The sequence below is a fragment of the Strongylocentrotus purpuratus genome, unplaced genomic scaffold (assembly GCF_000002235.5).
Source record: "Strongylocentrotus purpuratus isolate Spur 01 unplaced genomic scaffold, Spur_5.0 spur5_scaffold_7, whole genome shotgun sequence".
In the NCBI taxonomy this organism is placed as follows: domain Eukaryota; kingdom Metazoa; phylum Echinodermata; class Echinoidea; order Camarodonta; family Strongylocentrotidae; genus Strongylocentrotus; species Strongylocentrotus purpuratus.
This window is the reverse complement of record NW_022145613.1, coordinates 16090789-16111324: the sequence shown is the minus strand read 5'-3', so window position 1 is coordinate 16111324 and position 20536 is coordinate 16090789. Positions and strand designations below refer to the sequence as shown.

The window sequence follows — 20536 nt, the reverse complement described above, 5'->3', positions numbered from 1 at the left end:
GATTGCTACGATCGACGTCCTTTTAATCCACTGCCTTGAATGGACGTCACACGTATCAGTCCACGCAAATCTAAAAGTCCCTAACGTTAACTTTAATCTCTCTCTGCTAATTACTGTGAACATGGCATTAACCGAGTGCAATCAACTTTTAAACGAATATGTCATGAGTCCTGAAATATTAATTTGATCTGCTTGTCATAGTAGTATTAAATCTTTTCCTCTCAAATTGTAATCTTTCCGTCAATTAAAGTTCTTTACTATTCAGTACTTATAATAAGTAGTTCTGTAAAAATATTTTATTTTATGTATTTAATGAAGGGTTATAATCATCTTTACAGCTTTTGCAAGAGGCATTTATCCTGCAAATTCAAGCCTTACTGTGTGATGTTACCAAAGTTTGTATGTCCAAATTCGTTGTTGTAGTGATCTCTTAATTATTTGAACCCACATGTTTTCGTTTTATTAGTCACATACTTTTATTTTCTTCTTGTTTAAATGCTTCTGAACTGTCTTGTTCTCATTTTGTAACACTTTGTTAAATGTATGCAGGGCTGTATTATCTCTTTGGGTCATGGGGATAATTTCATTAACGAAAGCGACGGATGCATGCGATTGGCTCAGTGATGTCCTTGAGCCGACAGCGAATGATGGCTAGCATCACCTTGCGGAACTCTGGCATTGTCCTGGCGTAAATCAGAGGGTTGACGCAACTGTTGAAGGTCACCATCAGGCCTGTCCAGGGGATGCCCGGATCGCTTGAATAAATGAGAACGCTTACACCGAACGGGAGCAGGCAGATGATGAATGCTAGCACCACAACGGCAAGTCTTTCCGTAACCGTGACGTTGTACTTGGTCAGGTATGGTCTTGCCTTGTCATCAGGCAAATTATGCTTGATCGATCTTGAACGCTTCTGATTAGCTTTGGTTCCTTCTGGAGACCGCCTTGACCGATTCTCAGAAATGTCAAGGGGTGTGTTATTTGGTAAATTTTCAATGGCTATCAATTTGCCCTCTCCGTTTGATGTGGATGTGTCAAGGTTTGAAGTTGAACGGCTTTGTGTGATTGTCATTTCAGATGTGAGAGTGCTCGGTTCATTCGAAACAAACTCTGATGAGCTCATTTCCACGTTGACATTGTCTATGCCACGTGCTTGTGCTCCTGCTTTTTTGAGCTGGATCATCTTTTTACTTTGTCGCGAAACGAAAAGATAGATCCGAACGTAGATAACAACGGTGACAATGAACACAGGGATGACAGCGCATGCCCCAGCTGTAAGGCTATATAAGAATGCCGTTGGAATTGAATTATCCTGCGCGCATGCCTTGTACTTGTAAGAATATCCCAATCGGCCCAAACCAGCAAAGTGAGGTACCAGGACCAAAGTAGCTGGGTACATCCAAGCGCTAAGCAGCATGAAGCATATGTTTCTAGTTGTGTAGAGTTTCTGGAACTGTATCCCTGATTTTGTCAGTAGGTACCAGCGGTTATAGGCAATGAGGGCCAGCGTCATGATACTGGAACCCAGACAGATCCATGTCACGGCTGAATTGACCGAACAGATCCAACCGGGTAAAGGCCATCCGTCACGGCTTAGCAAGGCAACAACATTAAACGGGAGACAGAGGCATGTAAGAAGGTCGGAACAGCCCAAGTTGACGATGAACCAGTTGGTGGTTGAGCGGAGTTTACGGGAAAGGACTACGGCGGTGATGACGAGTGTGTTGCCGATGGATCCCACAAGGAAGACGATACAGACGATAACGGCTATAGCAATGCGCTGGTTGTAATCTTCAAACACAAAGACTTCTGTATCGCTACTCCTGTTAGTGATTTTGGCCATGGTTGTTTGGATAATATTATTATCATCCATAATTATCTTGCCTTTCGTCGTCGATTCGTCTTCTGAAAATAGACATTAACAAAAATAATCATAGAGAAGTAGATTACATTACTTTTAAACACCTCCTACTGTCCGTTGCATACGCGGCGTCATTTGGCTGACGTATAGGACTGTGTCAGACAGTGGTTAGTGCGGTCCTTGATGACGCACCATGATAAAAAGTGATTGTAAAATGAAAAAGGTAACTATTGATTCGAAATACTTGTCTGATAGTATGCACAAATTGCCTTCAAGGTACTATGTCCCACTTGCAGGCCTATAAATGAAAAAAAAATTGATGGCATTTGAAATGGCCGCGAAAATATTCAATCAGCTTAATTTGGCCATTAGAAGAAGTGGTTTATTAATGTAAACAAATTCTCATGTACCTTTTATAGCTCATTTCATGTATGTTACTACCAAAGAAGAAAAAAAGTCAGTCAGTCACTCAATAGTGTCTGACAGTGAAGTCTAGAAAGTGAACGGATTTCCTAGCATTATATAAATACTGCTTACGTTTAATTTCACAGATAGGACATACATGACATATCCATAACTCCTGCAAAATCCTTCAAAATTTCATGTTGGCTGCAAAAGGGATTCACTACATAATATACAGTGCGTTAGTGCGTATAACAAAAATTGTACCCAACTTTGGTAACTTCTAATTATGAAGTCATACCTATATGACCTTGAATCATTATTGGATCGTGAGTAGGGTCTATTATGATCATGCCCATGTCTTAGATCTAAATACTTTTGTTTCACTTCAAATGATTATGTTGTATTTAATATGAATGAATGAAAATACAAGCAGACTTTGGATTGATTGACGATTTCTTTCTTGTGATAATATACGCTTCAACATTATTAACATATTCATGAATTCTATACATGATACATGTAATATAAACTTGAGTATATTTGTTACTAAGGAAGAGGAAATGGTAGAAAATAAATGTTAAGTTGAGGTGAATGGAATGTAATTTATTATCATGGAATTAACTGAAGTTATTGGTGAGTTAATAAACTCTTGACAGATAGCAGCCAACCTATTCACATTTCGAACAGGACGAAATACATCCTAGAATGTATGTATTCATGAATTGTATACATTTTCATAAATGTAAGTATTTGTTAACAAGGAAGAGGAAATTGACGAAAATAAGTGTTAAAGGCACCCTCAACCCCCCAAAATAACTTTACTTATTCTGGGAGATTTATTTTAATCTACAAAATTCACCATCAAGTGTTTATGAGAGAGGCTTAAACAAAGAATAATGTACAGTATCTCAGCACGACAAGGGCATCGCAATTTTCCTGATAACGTGACGCACTATGTGAATTCGTTTATTTTTTTTGATAAATGTATTCAAATTAATGGATGAAGAATTTCATTCACCTGCTATTATCCTCTGTACTTCTATTTCCAGAACGTAAATTGGATAAATAAGCTGGCATCTTCTGGGATAAAGGTTTTTCATAAATGTAGTAGATTTGTCAACAGCTATATTTTAGTATTTAAAATGATTTAGTTACTATTGTCCCGCGTTATGAATTCTTTTTACCAAATATAATTTGTATCATCTCACCTACGACTTTTCCTCATTGAAAAGCAAAGGTTTTATTATTGATTTAAACAGTCTTTCCAACTAAAGCTTGGTACATGATGCATTTACAACTCCAACTGGTACGTCACATTTCCAAGGAAATGGCTGCGCACCTCAAATGCCAAAGGCATCACATCATGCCAAGAATATCTTCATTTATATATATCCTGTACATTTTCGTAAGAAATATTGTAAAGCAAAGAGCAGGACTACATCTCATTTTTCAGAATACCTACTTTTAGTCTTTGGGGTGAGATTTCCTTTAAGTTTAATTGAGTGGAAAGGAATTTTACAGAACTTGTTGGTGAATTCATATACTCTTGACAAATAGCAGCTAACCTATTCGCATTTCAAACATGGAAAAGAAGCATTCCAGAATCAAATGTATATAATTATGAAAATAAAATAATAAATACTTACATGATATGAAGATTAGCAGGATGCACTACGATGTTTTACAGACGTAATAGCTTAAACACCTTACAATAGTATTAATTATGAAGTACACCGACTGACACCAACTAAACTTCCTGTATGCTGTTTGCCATTATCAGAGTGTGATTATGGGGAGAAAAGGCATGAGAGAAAAAGCATGGGAGCAAAGGTGATCAAGAAGGGGCGAAAGAGAGAAAAAGAGAGAGAGAGGTGGAAACATACTTTTGTCCACATATGAAAAGGGAAAATCTGTCATGACAAAATTAGTCAAAAGAGAAAAAATGATTCATTGAACCGATCGGTTCAACAAAGTAGTTATTCTTTTGAAGCGCGTCACGATTGTTTGTAAACTGAGCGTTGAACACCCACGCACATAATTTATCAATGTTGAGAAATAATATTTACAATTATATTTTCTAGATAGTATAGGAACCTGGGAAATAATACCCCCACAGGGGTGGATCTAGCTTTTTGCTCAGGGGGGGGTTGACCAATAATGACGATGCGGAGCATCGTCCACGAGCCGCGAAGCGGCGAGCCGATTTTTTTGGGTGTTTATTTGAACCCCGTAAGTGATGTTTTCCTGGCATCTATTAACACAATGGAGACCATAAAAAGCAGTGCATGATAACGTCTTTTTAAATCAAGTAACAGTTAAATACACAGGTATATCCAGAGTTATCATGTGTTTGGTTAAGTTACCAGATGAGTTGAATATCTTCTCACAATATTTGCACTTGAAAGGGTTTCTCTCCAGCGTGCGTTCTTTTTTCTTTCTTTTTTTCTTTTTTTTCTTTTCTTTTTTTTTTTCCTTTTTTTTTTTTTTTTTTTTTTTAATGTGGGGATTTTGGGGATGAGAATCGGCAACGCTGGCCTAGCTTGTCACTTCGGCGGTGGCCCGTGTCCTCAAAAAAGCTGATGGGGGGGGGGGGGAAGGGACTCTGTGACATTTGTTCGCCCAACCCCCCCCCCCCCCTCCCCCCAAAAAGAAATAATAATAATAATAATAATAATAATAATAATAATAATAGTAATAATAATAAATGAAATAAATACATAGAAATAGAATAAAATAAAATTACAAGTTTTAAAAAAAAGATAAGATTTAAAAAATGGTCCCCGGATTTTTTTTTCGGGGGGTTGCAACCCCCCCAACCCCCCCTCTAGATCCGCTTCTGCCCCATCAATGTGTAGTTTTACGCCCGGGCGAGTTATTTTGATTGGTATGTTATTTGTTTGTTCCTTTTATCTAGTAGAGTTCCTCTTTCGGGAACACCTTCCCACGACCAAATATACAAACTAAAGGAGTATTCAATGGAGACCAAATGACATGTGAATTAAACAAATAAGAATGAAATATGTTTACAATGATTACGAAAAACAAATTTTCGATGCATATTGTCATCTCTCTATATATAGCTTGTTATCAGATATGAAACGGGGTCATGCCTATATATCTGCTTTACATTTAGGCCTACAATGTACATGTATTATATTTCTTTGTAAACGTTCTAACATTCTTCCATTCTATAATATTATGCAGTCTTTTGTAATTATCAAGAAAAAATACAAAAACGATTAGAGGACTCCTTCTTGCGAAATCTTATGAATCTGCTGAAAAAACATGATAGTCCTTCCAAAAGCTTTTATCATTCCAACATGTCCAGTAATTTAAATGAATGATTTGAATAGAATCTGTCAGTAGCATGTCCAGAAACTGATAAACCCAAGGGGTGGGGGCTATTGATTTCTTCATAATATTAGATAATTTAAACCAAACAATAGGCAGCCGTATTGAGAACAGATGGAGAAGGGTGAAAATGAAACTTGGGATAGACAGACAAACAGAGAAAGAAAACCATTGATGGGACAAAAAATAAAAGCAATAGCAGGCTTAGGAGAGACAGAGAGAGAGAGAGAGAGAGAGAGCGGGTAGGAAGATAGAGTGAGAGGAAGAGAGAGGGACAGAGGGGCCCGCAGAGGCGGTGTAGGAAGAGAGAGAGAGAGAGATAAAGAGAGAGAGAGCGGGTAGGAAGATAGAGTGAGAGGAAGAGAGAGGGACAGAGGGGCCCGCAGAGGTGGTGTAGGAAGAGAGAGAGAGAGAGAGATAAAGAGAGAGAGAGCGGGTAGGAAGATAGAGTGAGAGGAGGAGAGAGGGACAGAGGGGCCCGCAGAGGTGGTGTAGGAAGAGAGAGAGAGAGAGATAAAGAGAGAGAGAGCGGGTAGGAAGATAGAGTGAGAGGAGGAGAGAGGGACAGAGGGGCCCGCAGAGGTGGTGTAGGAAGAGAGAGAGAGAGAGATAAAGAGAGAGAGAGAGCGGGTAGGAAGATAGAGTGAGAGGAAGAGAGAGGGACAGAGGGGCTCGCAGAGGCGGTGTAGGAAGAGAGAGAGAGAGATAAAGAGAGAGAGAGCGGGTAGGAAGATAGAGTGAGAGGAAGAGAGAGGGACAGAGGGGCTCGCAGAGGCGGTGTAGGAAGAGAGAGAGAGAGAGAGATAAAGAGAGAGAGAGCGGGTAGGAAGATAGAGTGAGAGGAAGAGAGAGGGACAGAGGGGCCCGCAGAGGCGGTGTAGGGAGAGAGAGAGAGAGAGCGGGTAGGAAGATAGAGTGAGAGGAGGAGAGAGGGACAGAGGGGCTCGCAGAGGCGGTGTAGGAAGAGAGAGAGAGAGAGAGATAAAGAGAGAGAGAGCGGGTAGGAAGATAGAGTGAGAGGAGGAGAGAGGGACAGAGGGGCCCGCAGAGGTGGTGTAGGAAGAGAGAGAGAGAGAGATAAAGAGAGAGAGAGCGGGTAGGAAGATAGAGTGAGAGGAAGAGAGAGGGACAGAGGGGCTCGCAGAGGCGGTGTAGGAAGAGAGAGAGAGAGAGATAAAGAGAGAGAGAGCGGGTAGGAAGATAGAGTGAGAGGAGGAGAGAGGGACAGAGGGGCCCGCAGAGGTGGTGTAGGAAGAGAGAGAGAGAGAGAGATAAAGAGAGAGAGAGCGGGTAGGAAGATAGAGTGAGAGGAAGAGAGAGGGACAGAGGGGCTCGCAGAGGCGGTGTAGGGAGAGAGAGAGAGAGAGAGAGAGCGGGTAGGAAGATAGAGTGAGAGGAAGAGAGAGGGACAGAGGGGCCCGCAGAGGTGGTGTAGGAAGAGAGAGAGAGAGAGATAAAGAGAGAGAGAGCGGGTAGGAAGATAGAGTGAGAGGAAGAGAGAGGGACAGAGGGGCCCGCAGAGGTGGTGTAGGAAGAGAGAGAGAGAGAGATAAAGAGAGAGAGAGCGGGTAGGAAGATAGAGTGAGAGGAAGAGAGAGGGACAGAGGGGCCCGCAGAGGTGGTGTAGGGAGAGAGAGAGAGAGAGAGAGAGAGAGAGAGACGGACAGAGAGAGCTAGAGGGAGGATTACAGAAAAAGGGGGTATACGTACACTGTGAAACGTAGACAAATTGCGTTAATGGGCCTATTATGCATGAGGATATCTAGACAGGATATGGAAAATGTACGATGGCATTTCCTATAATATTGATTATTAGATATTTTAGGGATTTTAAGGTGGACATGCAGCCTTCGGTTAATCATAGTCCACGTTCAATTTTAAAGACGCCCCCCCCCCCCCCCCCGTGTTTTAGCACATAACTGCTTTAGCACTTTATCGGGTCGTCATCGCTGAACCCGAAAGTATCTCATGACAGCACATCCTTTAAGAACAGCTGGCGCATGCATGCTGCTAAAACTTCAAAGTGCTGGAAACTTTAAAATTTAGTTGGAAACGGAAAAAATAGATTTACAATGCCGACGGATACCAAACGAATTCAAGGGCCAGATGCGTCGCAGAGTACTTTTCTGTATAAGAAAAGGGCCAATACAGTTCAACCAGCGGTAAGTAGAGCCATTTTATCGCCGACTAGATCTGAAGAGCAGGGGTGCTGCTGACGATAACGGAACCTTACCTCTGTGGTGCCCGTGTCCGTCGGTGCAGTTGTCCATCGGGTTGGTGATGAATGCCACTGCACTGCCAGTGAAATGGCAATGTCGATCTCGATGGCATGTGGCTCCAGGCGCGGATCCACGAGCCCAATTCTTTCGGCCCGGCTATGGCAAGCCCATTGTGTAAAAACTAGATAAACTCAGTTTATCAGAAAAACTGTGTTTATCAATGATAAACTGAGTTTACCAACTGATAAACTGAGTTTTTCTGATAAACTGAGTTTATCAACTGATAAACTCCGTTTATCTGATAAACTCTGTTTATCTGTTGATAAACTGAGTTTATCTGAGAAAAACAGAGTTTATCTAGTTTTTACACAAAGGGCTTGCCATAGCCGGGCCGAAAGAATTGGGCTCGTGGATCCGCGCCTGTGTGGCTCTGCCTTTGCCTTTTGCTTTGGGGTCTTTGTCTGTTGTGAAGACCCTCTTAGTCTTAGCAAAGATAATCAGAATAAAGATAGGAAATGTCAAGAAACTAATAGAATTTGGCACTAGTTCAGAAGTCTATCCAAACTTTGACCCATAACTAAAAAGTGTGGTGGTGCAAGAAAACATTTCCGCTGGCCTAGATCTAGACCTATATTTCATTGATAACTCTAGTCTAAGAGAAATGCCACTCCTAATTAACTGCCAGTCATTTCATGCTGTAACTTGTTACTTTATAACCCGTGTCAGACAGCTGAGCAGTGGTTTTACAAAATCATATTATTAGCAGAGCTACCAAGTGTCGAGCATTAGGCGTGACATCACGTATTTCGAGGGTCTGAAAACACTCGCGCAAGACGCGCGTGCTTGATTTCGAAAAAACGCTATACCTTAAACGTGTGTTATACCCTCGCACGCACACTCGCGGGCCGAATCATGAAAATGTTAGCATTGCCGATCTTTGAACTTGGCGTCTCTGTATTAGATCTAGTCCTAAAAGCTAAGCAGTAAATATTATACCGTATACCCTCTCATGAAAAAGCCTAGATCTATGGACTTTACGTGTTAAAAAGCAGGAAATATAAGACCATATTAACTGCACCGTATTTTGTCATTTTCATTGCGCATCTATTATGTGTACGAGAACCTGCGCACTTTGCGCGGAATCTATTGTGACGTAATAATAATCACACCAAAGGCACACTGTTTGCAGTGTATCAAAAATTTTGTCAAGCACTGGATGCATAGTGCTGGTTTGTTCAGTTCTTTGAGAATGTCATGGTTGATTTATGTATTTGCTCTAGATGTCTGATTTTGATAACAATAACAATATTGCTTGGCTTAACTTTCGGGAGATGCCACATATATTGCCCTCACAAGACCCATATTGCCCTCGTCTTTGACTCGGGGCTATATGAGTCTAGTTTGGGAAATATATGTTATATCTCCCTCAAGGCCAGTCCATATTATATAAATATTAGAATGATACTCTTTAAGAAATAATGATAAGATAAATCATTCTCTTCCTTTTTATTATTTTCAATTCATGTAGCTACTAGAGGAAGGAAAGCGACAAGATGGAAGATCACCTCTAGAAATCAGACCAATATGTGAGTAGTTATTTAAGATTACAATTTTCATGCATACCTGTTCACGAGTAGACCTAGGTCAGTTTTCTACTTTTATTTCCCGATGATACCTTTTAAATCTGTTTGTTTATTTTTAGTTTATTGCATTATGTTGTTGCTGTTATTGTTTTTTTGCTTGAGAATTAGCTTTTAGTCCTCTTATACAAATGCTGTCATTACATTTATAAGGGGAAAACAGAAAAGAGACTGTCATTTTGATTTTTACATTTCATCTCTTCCAATACATATGTTTATGCTTAATTTCACTTTTTGTAATAGAAATGTTTTTATAGCAATTGTTGAATACTCTCTGAACTCTTTCGCTCGAACAACTTCTATTTTCCCCCTCCATTCTCTCCCTTTCTCTCCCTTTCACAGTCTTGGTCTTTCAACATAAAAGTGTATTACTGCATTTAATAAACACATACATGTAACTTTGTTTTGCAATTTCCATTTTATCTTACCAATGCTATGTAATTTCTGCAAAAGTTGACTTACAATATATGTATTTTAGTTTTGTATGTGTTTGTATCTCTCTATATTCTAAATTTCTTTGTAAATTGATCATTTTCAGACTGCGAGCTGCTTGTTTGATATGATTTTACAATAAACCAAACAATTTAATTCAATTCAAGATGTTATATTCAACAAATTATGTTGCAAAAAATTAAGATTGTATTACAAAGTACTTCAAAAGTTTGCTTGGGCTTGGGCTACAAGTACAGTCAAACCTACCTTAGTGATCACCTGTCTACAACAACCACATTTTTTGTTTTCCTTGAAAATGGTTTCTCATTGAACCATGTGCTAAAGGAACCTGTCCACAAAGACAACTTTTTGTCTTTCCCTTGGGCGGTCACTATAGACAGGTTTGACTATACCTGGCACAGTTTTGTAGTTTGTACTTATTTTCCCCTCCCTTCTCCCCCACTACTGCATTTCACGCTCTCTACCATGTATCAAGCTAACAAATCACATCATGCATCACCTCATTTTGCAGTTCTCAAAGCTGGGGCGGTCAGTCAGGCCAAAGGATCGTGCTACATGGAGATGAAGAACACCAAGGTCATCTGCGCTGTGTATGGGCCGCGAGAGGTGCCGCGGAGAGACGGCTTTGTCATCAATGGTCAGCTCAGGTGTGAGTTCAAATTCGCCACCTTCGCCAGTGAAGTGAGGCACGGACACTTGACCAGTCACACTGAGAAGGACCTGGCGTTGCAGGTTCAACAAGCCCTGGAACCAGCGGTTTGTTTGGTAGGCATTGTTTTGCTTTAATACTTTGTGGTGTGACATGTGTGGTCCAGTAGCAACTGCTCCCTGGAAAATTTCCTTCATTAATAATAATAATAATAATGACATTTATAGGGTGCTTTTTACAGGCATTTCTAAGCGCGCGTACTGCAACCTGTACTGCAACCCTGGACCACACACTATGCCCAATCCTAACCCTAAGCTTAAGGATAATTTGAGTTCTGGTTATGCGATTGCATTGTGAAAAAAATGGTGTGGAATCAACAAGAAAAAGTTGATCATGTAGCAAATAAGTATTGGTATGTACTGCAAGGTTTTGTAGTCATCAAAATGATAAGAAAGTTTGCCCAGTCTTGGTAAAGTAAATAGCACTATACACAGAAAGATGTATATGGGACTACACAAACATGTGGCTTGAAAATCGGGCCTCATTTTTAAGCTGGTATTTGTCATATTTAGAATATAAATACATTTGAAGAGCCATGCTTTTCAGGGAACATTTTTTTCTCTGATGTTGTTCCACACTTGCATAATAATAATAATAATAATACAGCATTTGTTATGCTCCATCAATCTAGTGAACTATTCTGAGGTGCAGAGGGATAGAATTAGAATGAGTAGAATAATAACAATGATAATGCTCACAAATTAGTTTTCACTCCCCTCAGAACATAGGCCGGTCGGTCAGAATTTTTTTTTTTTACTTCTCTTTTTCTTTTTTTCTCCCTCTTTGTGCTGATATTTCTCAGATTTGAATGCTTTATTATTTTTTTTTTTCTCTAATAAACGGTAACAAAATAAAAACTTTTATGAAAAGCGGACTGTAGATTTCAAGATTTTGGGGTCGGTCGCAAAGGGCATACAACAACTTTTTTTTTTAAGGCCTGATAGTAAGGGTTACATACTCACTGACATTATTCATCCATGAATTCATTTTTATTATTAAAAAAAAAAATAGTGATATTTTATGCAATTATGATTCGATTAAATGGAAAGCACCTATTGAGGGTGTGTATTTTTTTAGTGAAGGATGATGTATAGAAGGAAGAAGAGAGGAAAATTGAAAGGCGTTAACCCCTTTTTTGTCTTTCATTTCATTTATTTTGTTTTACAGCACAAGATACCAAAGTCCCAAGTTGATATATTTATCACAGTACTTGAAAACGATGGGAGTGGTAAGTTTACACGTGTGCTGTATCAAAGTCTACTAATCAGTAACAAAAAGTAAATTATTCTGTATGTTAGTGGTTCCATATTCCATAATACTACATTCCGAATATGAGTTTAAGATATTTCTTCTGTGAAGAGATTTTGCAAGTTTAGATACATGTACACTCTCAATAAACATAAAAGTGACAGGTGAGAAGACTTCTTAATGCCACCCATACGCATTAGCTTGGAATAAGGCCCACACAGAACCCAATTTAGACTTGGTTCCTGTGCACGGCTACACATGGTTTTATCATGGAGATTCTTATCTCCATGGTTTTATGTTCTTTTTCACTTTTTTCATACTTCTTTCCGGTAGCCTAAAGATTGCCGGGTGAAGTTTTTTAGGTTGATTTAGACATTCTGTCTATACACAAATGATTTATTGAGGTGGTTATTACACTTTAATTAATACGAACTGTTTCCCATGCTGTACGTTCATGGAGATCTGTGCTAGTGTGAATGTAGGTTTGGCTGAAACATCAACCATTTTATAAACCAGTGTGAATGAGGCATTCAATCATGCTGCCTTTTCCATTTGGGCTGGCTGACATTCCACAAACGGATCTTTTAGAATTTGAAGAACAGCACACAATCATAAACCTTCAACCCCCCCCCCCCCCCCCCCCCCCCCCACACGCTCAAAATAAGAAGACATGAGGGTTCAACAAAATATACTGGAAAACCAGAGCTTTCATGCATATTCATTGTTCATTTAGTAGTTTTACTACCCTGGTAGTAAAGATTGGCAAATCTTTGCATGGTATGAAATAATTGAAACACACAACTGGCTCAACACCAAATTTTTACGATTTGAGATTGCTCTTGTTTACATTTGTGAAAGTTTTCATGTCATGTAAGTTTCTGGTTTTTACGCTATTTCTTTTGTTTTCCATTGAAAGCTGAACACAATGCAATCATAGATCTTTTTTTTTTGGTACAGTTCTGTCAGCAGCCATTACATGCGCATCCATTGCCGTTGCAAATGCTGGGATCGAGATGTATGACCTTGTTATTGGCAGTTCGTTGGTAAGTCTTTTATCACTATCATTTAAAGCTAATCTGTACTAGTTTATAGAAGGGATTAGAGCACCCTGCAAGGTCACTGCACATGTAATAATAATAATAATAATAATAATAATAATAGCCTAATAGTCCACTCCAAATTTTATTAAACCGAAACGGAAATTCTTTTTGCCCAATTGTGGTTATCTTATCAACTCAGCTCTCAAATAACATGAGAAAAAGATGATCATGGGGGACCAACAGGCACCGATTGCGGAAGTTTTCTATATAGAGGGAGCAAGTAGCTACAAGCAGTACGGTGGGGATTTAAGGAAAAGATTTTGAGTGCTCTTAAGGCAAGTGCACTGTGATGGAAGTGTCTTGAAGTAATTTGGAAGGGTTGGATATATATTACATAAGACTGATTGGGTAGTGTGGGTTTTTGAACCATGAGATGGCGCTGTGCAATAAACGTTATGCTAAGGCAGAGAGTTCATCAGTTCAGTATTGCTTTGAACAGGTCAAGAGCTTTCAAGTTTCATGAACAGATTTTGGAGGTTAGGAGTCCTATGAATAAGCAGTATTTGTCATTTTCTTACATGTTTCATTGCTGCAATTTGTGTTGAATCATTTGATGTGTTAATCATTTCAGAGACAAACCGGAGAAACACTGCTGCTAGATCCAACAGCATTTGATGAAACTGCCGAGTCAGAGTCTACAGATGATACACAAGCAATCGTCACTGTGGGGTTTCTTCCTTCTCTCAAACAAGTCTCGTGCTCGGTCCAACAAGGACAGCTCCAATGTGAAGACTCTATCAAGGTAAGCTATCAAATCTCTTGTCTGGTCCTAAAACGAAACTTTAAAACCTGTCTGCACTAGTGTGGCCAGGGGGGATTAGACCTCCTTGCAAGGTCACTGACAGGTGTTTATCTCATCAAATCAGCTCTCAATTACCATAAGAAAAAAAAAACATCATAGGGGACCAACAGGCACCGATGAAATATTGTTTGCAATATAGAGGGCGCAAGTAGCTATGGTAGTGCAGTGGGGCTTTAAAGGACGACTTTACATTGGTATGTTCTTATAGTAGCCTTTGTAGGTGTTTAGGTGGTCTGTCGTTTACGACAGATCACCTATTGTTTTCGTCGGAATTTTCTTTCTTATTATTATTATTATTATTATTATTATTATTTATTTTTATTTCTCCACACTTTTTTGTTCCGATGATAACTCAGATCGGTTCAGTCAATTTCGTCCAATTTTGGCACAGTCATAGGTCATTGCCATAACACGTGACAGGAACATTTTCAAGGTCATCAAGTCTTTGTGACGTCATCCAGGCGCCATTTTGTGTTTTTTTTGGTTCTTTCAACTCATGATCATATCTTCATAACGAAAAGGCATTTCTTATTCATGTTTATCATGATCAAGGTCAATATCCGTCTGGTCAATTTCAGGTCAAAGAACGCGCGCGCATGCGTACGTCCGCGCGTCAGCGCGCGCTCAAAAAATAAAAATGCTCAAAATCGTCTCAAATTCATTTTGCATATATGTTTCAGGCCATTTTAAGCATTTTGCAAAAAAACGTGCACGCGCGTGCGTTTTAGCGCGTACTGGTATTTTCCAACATAGAATCGCCAAATTTTCTCTGTCATCATATTTGGCACATTTTTTCAAGCATTTTGATACCTTTTTCACCTTTTTCTGCCCATTACTAACGGAATGAGCGTCCGTTTAAGATGATTTCCGTGCGTGCGAGCTCTTGTAATACATAGCATACATGGGCAAAAACATGCCTATACAAAATCCATTGTAGCGCTTTAGGATGCAAGGTGGACCCAATTTTTTGTTCATATTTTGATAGAGTATGAATTGGAGATAGGATTTCATGTCTCATTTGACCCTCAATTAACTCATGACGTCATCATAATGGCCTCCGAACTCAAAATTTCAATTTGCATATTATGACGTCAGCATATTTATGGAAAATTGATTGTATCTCTGTAAATATTGATCAATTTTCTTCCAAATTTTGATATGTTCTAGCTGAGAATAATTTCTACAAATGCAGTCATCACGATATTTCATTTTGACGAAAGCATTATGGCGTATTTTTGCGATTAAAGGAGGCATGTCAATTTTTCACATTTTGCGTGTATTCTCTATGGGACATGACTTTTTCTCAAAACTGGATTCTACATCCTGTCTTTTGCGAGCAATATCTTCGTCGTTTTAGCTTTGTTTTCGCTGAGCTTTGAGTATGTTGTAGCTGAGACAATAAGCTATCACAAGTGTGCCCTTTATTTTTCGATCAGATGCCAAGATCCCCGGCCCCCCCAACTCAGTGTTATTTAGGATACGCGTATGCTTGTACCCTCTTTTTGAAAAGGCCCCCTATCTGAGCACTGCCAACATTTCCGAACCCCCCTTTCGCAGGCTTTTCACTGGCTTTTCCTGCCTTGGAGACCCCCCTAAATCCGGAACGCTGCTCAATGTACCCCCCTATCTCAGGACATGCAGACACCCCCCCCCCCCCCCCCCCCCCCTCATCTCAGATAAGCTGTCATTACTGGTTGGCACTTCTTCAAGTTCTTCTTCTTGATCATTTTGAAGCACAATTCTTTTTAGGGCTTCAATATTACACCATATCACAGACACTGATAACATATAGGGCCTTGCATCTCAGATTTAACATTGTTTAACGATTCCTTTAATTCACAGCCAGGATAGTATTACTAATGCAGCTGTGTGTGAATTAGGGTAGCCTACACTAGGCCTACAGTACAAAACTACATAGGTCTAGATCCAAGTCCCACATATTCATTTTTATGGGTGTAGGAAAATGAGTTTGAAAGTGTTACTATTGCGATCAAACTATAGGGCAAACTACTCACCTGAATGTGCCACCCTGTGAGCCACAGGTAGACGGCCACAATATCCACAACGAGGAGACTGTGGGTCCTGCTCAAAGACGTCGCAATCATGACAATTTTGGCAGGGCCCACGCCTCATACCCCATCTTGATGCCCCGGCTTGATGCCGAGCCTAGCCCGATGTGCATGCTGAGCGTGCAGCTAGCGGATGCACCGTACAGACTATACGTTCTGTTGTTATCTCTCTCTCTCTCTCTCTCTCACACAGATTTCGAGAAGTCCGTACTGCCGCCGTACTGGGACGGGAGTGCATGGGACTCACTGATTTTACTTTTCATAATGAAATAATCCTGAATGAGCTTTCAAAACTAGCAGGAATTTCTGAAATCTGATCGCGGGATTTCATCAATTTTTCTATGTTCAACTTCAAGATATTTTATAACCCCCTTTTTTAATTACAAACAGATGAGAGAAAAACACCCCCTTTTTAAAGAAATCTCCGGGTGAAAGTCAAATACACCCCCTTTTTTTACATTTCTCGGGCCGGACTTTGTCGCACGAAAAGTACCCCTTTACCGGACATTTTGGCAACACGCATGCGGTCATTTCGAAACCTGAGTGGGGGGGCCGGGCCGGGATCATGCTCATATCTCACTTGCAAAGTGGGATTTGATAATTCAATTTTCCGTTTACTTGTAATCGCTATGGGAAATGTTTTGGTATATCGGTAACGCACTTGACTTCCGACCTCGAGGTCCCTGGTTCGAGTCCGGGCGTCTCCAACAATTTTTTTCTTCACTTTTTTTTCTTTTTGAACTTTCACTATACCATCTCCTTTGAATATTAAAACACGTACAATCGCAAATAATGTAATAAACAACCATATTTACTTTATTATTACCCTAATATCACTTGATCCATTATTCTTCATTCATCAATTCATATCTCAATACATCATTTTACATTAACATCATTTTATTGGGTAATTCAATTGAAGATGAGCATGATCATAAGAATTGAAGACAGACCACCTAATTCGTCCCCATGACAAATTAAATTTCTAGTTTCAATTTGTTTCATTTTAGTTGACATTTGTTTCCTTCATCAGGACAATATACACAAAGACAAAAGATGGAATGTCATAACAGATAACAATATCGAAATTACATATAAATTTACATAATAACGTTCAAAATATAAAGAAAATATGAAAGCAGAAACCATAGTTTAAATGGTGCATCCTTAAAAGCCAATAAGTCTTGGCAATTGAGTGCACCAGGCACACAAGTAATACTAACATATATTTATATTTTTTAATTAAAAGGGGGGGGGTTGATATTTTACATATTACAAAGGAAAGACAGGTTTCCTCCCTTGATATAAAGCTAGATATATATTGATAAGGATATTAGCTTGATCTGTTTAATCAATCTACAGTTGATTTCTGAACAACTTTTTATTATTATTATTTATTCGGCATTTCAAAATACAAGAACAATACAGAGTAATATGCAAATTACAGCAATTACAGGAACATATATATATACATGATAAAGAAAGGACCTGAATCAGAGATGATGGGGCTGCCTGGGTTTGGAAAAGGTTAACTAAATTACCATGACCCACAGGTCTTCCTTCCCACACCCCTTCAACTCCATCCAGGTCAGGATAAGAAAATCCAAAGAAAACATATTATATAAATTAACAGTGTATAACTGGAAACTGGCAACACTCCACAACACCACAAGATCACTGTTATGTTGTAGCCACTGTGCTCCTTTAGCTGAAAACATATAGTCTGTTACCATAATACATCTGCAACACCTGATAAAATATAGATATTATACAGTCAATTTGATGGCATTACTAAAAGAGAAGTGTTGTTATATTCTAGCGCTAATGTAAAGGCACACTTTATTAGGACAGGCAAGAGATTGTGATATTGAAGGACTTTCTAAGGTAATGATATAACTTCTTATCTTCCTTGTCACAGGCTTTACAGCAGTGTATTGATGTGTGTGAACGTTACTACCAAGTTGTCTACGAGTGCTTGAAGAAATCGGTCAAGAAATTAAAGTCACCAGTGGAGTCCCCCATGGACGAAGCTCCTGCATCATGACACTGATAGACGGCGCTATGTCAGGTGGACCATATGAAAGCATTAAGGCTGTAACCTATAACAGACTCTTATGTTGAAATTAAGTGAAGTTTTTGATGATTTCAGCTGAGCAACCATACATGTGAAGAGTTATAAGGGTTAAGAGATCACCTCGTATACCTATTTCTTATACTGGATTGACTACTTGGGTCGGTCATGGATTATCAAGGATTGATCCAGGGTAGATTAGTCTGCAAGAACACAGTCCAATTTGACACTTTACTACTATTACTAAAGCCTTGAGCAGAGCCTGGCTCTGAATGTCTCCGGTTGTGTCTGGAGCAGCGTAAGTACAGAGCCTGTGCAGTTTACCGTCATCTTAGTCTTGCAGTGCAAACACTAGAGCGCTTTCGCAAAAACGAGGGAAGCAAAGACGACGGGAGAATTACTGCGATACAGCTCTTCCATCGTGGTTAGGGAACGAACGCTATCATGGCCGCGTACGGTCGTGAAAATCAACAGGACGGAGAAAATTCTGGTTCGGGCATGCGCAGATTGTTTTTTCGCTTGTGCTACCGTCGTCTTTGCCTTCCGTCATGTTTGCGAAAGCGCCCTACTGTTAAGCACTGTGACTGACAAGAGTTTGTGCCGGCAAACGAGGGTAGGTCACACATGTGGAGAGGGAAATGAGCTTGTAATTCATTTATTTTCAGGTTTTCATATTTGTAGCAGAGCAAGACTTTGTTATAACAAGTCCCAACATGTTTTGGCAAAAGCTTGTTTAACACCTTCCCGGTAACATTTTGAATAATTGTCATAATTGGACTTTCAGGAGTGAATGTTTGACGTTAAAGTTGCTCAAGTGTGGGTATACAGAGGGCAGCACACGGACGTACGCACAGGAGTGTAATACCCATGGGCTCAATGTTATGTAGTGATCGCCAAGTTGTCTACTTTACTTTGCCTATATACCCACGCATGAACATCTTTAAATGCTTCTGTGATAAATTGGACTTATATATTTTCTTCGGAAAGGAAAAAACCTTCTTCAAAGAGGTTACGGTTTCTGCTTCTGGAGAAAAATATAGACCTTTTTACTTCAAACACATCATTCAGAACATGGGATTTGCTGCTCGCAGCACTGAAGAGGTTAATAATCCTGTCATGTATTTTACTTGTTAAGGATGTTTCAAACATCAATTTATATTTGTAAATCTTGTAATAAAGGGAACATTTCTCATGTCTTTTTAATGAGAGGCATATCGTTTTGCTATCCATTGATTGGTGTACATGCAGTTCTGGCATGAATTGAGGAATAAATGGGAAAGGGAGAGAATAGAAAGGAAGAGAGATGGGGGGCAACAGCAGGAGAGTTGGAGATAAAAAGAGGCCTAGGTGGATATAGATGAGAGAACTGGAGAGAGAGGGAAAAAAGAGTAAAGAGAAAGAAAGAGAGACGAAAAAAATAGTGAGGGAAAATAGAGAGAGATTGGGTGGATATAGGGGGTGGGGGCGTGGTAGGAGATTGGGTGATTATATACGAGACAATTGGAAAGAGAAAGTGTATGGGAGCGGGAGAGACAAGTGAGAGAAAGAAAGAGGAAGATCAAGAGAGGATATATACAAGATTACTGGAGAGAGAGAGAGAGAGGGAAAAAGAGTAAAGAGAAAGAAAGAGAGATGGAAAATAGGGAAAACAGAGAGATTGAATGGATATATACGAGATTGGGGAAAGAGAGAAAGTGAGTGAGAGATAGAGAGGATTTGAGGGAGAGGAGAAACGTAAAAATGGAGGGGATATCGAGAAAAAGTAGGGGAGAGAGTTTAAACTTCTAGTTCTTAATACCTCCCACCAGCACATTGAAATAAGTTCGATCTTACTTTAGTTCCGACCTGAGCTTTTGTGCGAAGTTCATTTTGACATATTGCATCCTCTACTACAAATATGCTCTCATATACTTTTTTTCCTTCAATTTTGAAAAAAAGGGTATACGAAATCTGCAAGTAAATTGACAAAATTCAGTTTATTTGGAGGACTTGCATTTCTCTTTTTTCCAGGTCTGTTTTTGACATACGCATGTTTTGGGAGTCTTACGGTCATTTTGTTAACAAAATCTCGTGAAGATTTTTTTTTTATAAGCCGGTGTTTTGCTATCTTACAAGTAACGCTGACATAAGACTTAATATTGATGTTCCATCTTGCAGTCTGATTAGCTTTTTTTCTCAGTTTTGTAGCGTTAGAATACAAAATATATATGTCATTTTCAATGTTTTCTCTTTGTTGAATATTTACAAAGTATGCACATCATGAATATGTCGTCATTAATATCATTTATTCATTTGTTTAAAAAAACAGGGTAGCATAGTCAATTAACGCCGAAGCTGCTTTACACACAAACATATCCAATATTTTAAATTCGTGGACTAAAGACAACAAGACACATCGTCCAGCTCAATTTGACAGAGTAAAATTTCCTTGAAACATGTCTCAGTATAATAGAAAAGTCCCATTGCATTGACTAAATGCAAATAAATGAATTATGAAACACCAATTTCCCGTGTTATCACCATTCGATCGGGGAACATTTGCACCTGACATCAACTATAGAAATCTACTTCATTTTATTGGCAGAAACCGTGAGCCAAAGCCTGATAT

General features: G+C 39.3%; 2 protein-coding genes across 2 annotated transcripts; one reads left to right on the top strand and one right to left on the bottom strand.

Moving 5' to 3' along the window:
* Positions 1–586: 586 nt before the first annotated feature.
* LOC581582 (alpha-1B adrenergic receptor-like) lies at positions 587–1843 on the bottom strand. Its single transcript, XM_030974434.1, has one exon. The coding sequence runs from the start codon at positions 1841–1843 to the stop codon at positions 587–589; it is 1257 nt and encodes a 418-aa protein (XP_030830294.1).
* Positions 1844–7564: 5721 nt separating this feature from the next.
* On the top strand, positions 7565–19136 carry LOC584729 (exosome complex component MTR3-like). The gene is made up of 7 exons (XM_030974681.1): positions 7565–7779; positions 9365–9422; positions 10441–10694; positions 11806–11866; positions 12844–12929; positions 13558–13728; positions 17776–19136. Exons 1-7 carry the CDS (start codon positions 7690–7692, stop codon positions 17899–17901), a joined length of 846 nt encoding a protein of 281 aa, XP_030830541.1. The 5' UTR covers positions 7565–7689; the 3' UTR covers positions 17902–19136.
* Positions 19137–20536: the final 1400 nt, after the last annotated feature.

Excerpts from the sequence above, each read along its gene's own strand:
- LOC584729 (XM_030974681.1), top strand. The coding sequence starts at position 7,690 with ATGCCGACGGATACCAAACGAATTCAAGGGCCAGATGCGTCGCAGAGT. Across the intron at positions 12,930-13,557 it reads TTGTTATTGGCAGTTCGTTG|AGACAAACCGGAGAAACACT; the intron begins GTAAGTCTTTTA and ends TAATCATTTCAG. Across the intron at positions 13,729-17,775 it reads AATGTGAAGACTCTATCAAG|GCTTTACAGCAGTGTATTGA; the intron begins GTAAGCTATCAA and ends TCCTTGTCACAG.
- LOC581582 (XM_030974434.1), bottom strand. The coding sequence starts at position 1,843 with ATGGCCAAAATCACTAACAGGAGTAGCGATACAGAAGTCTTTGTGTTT.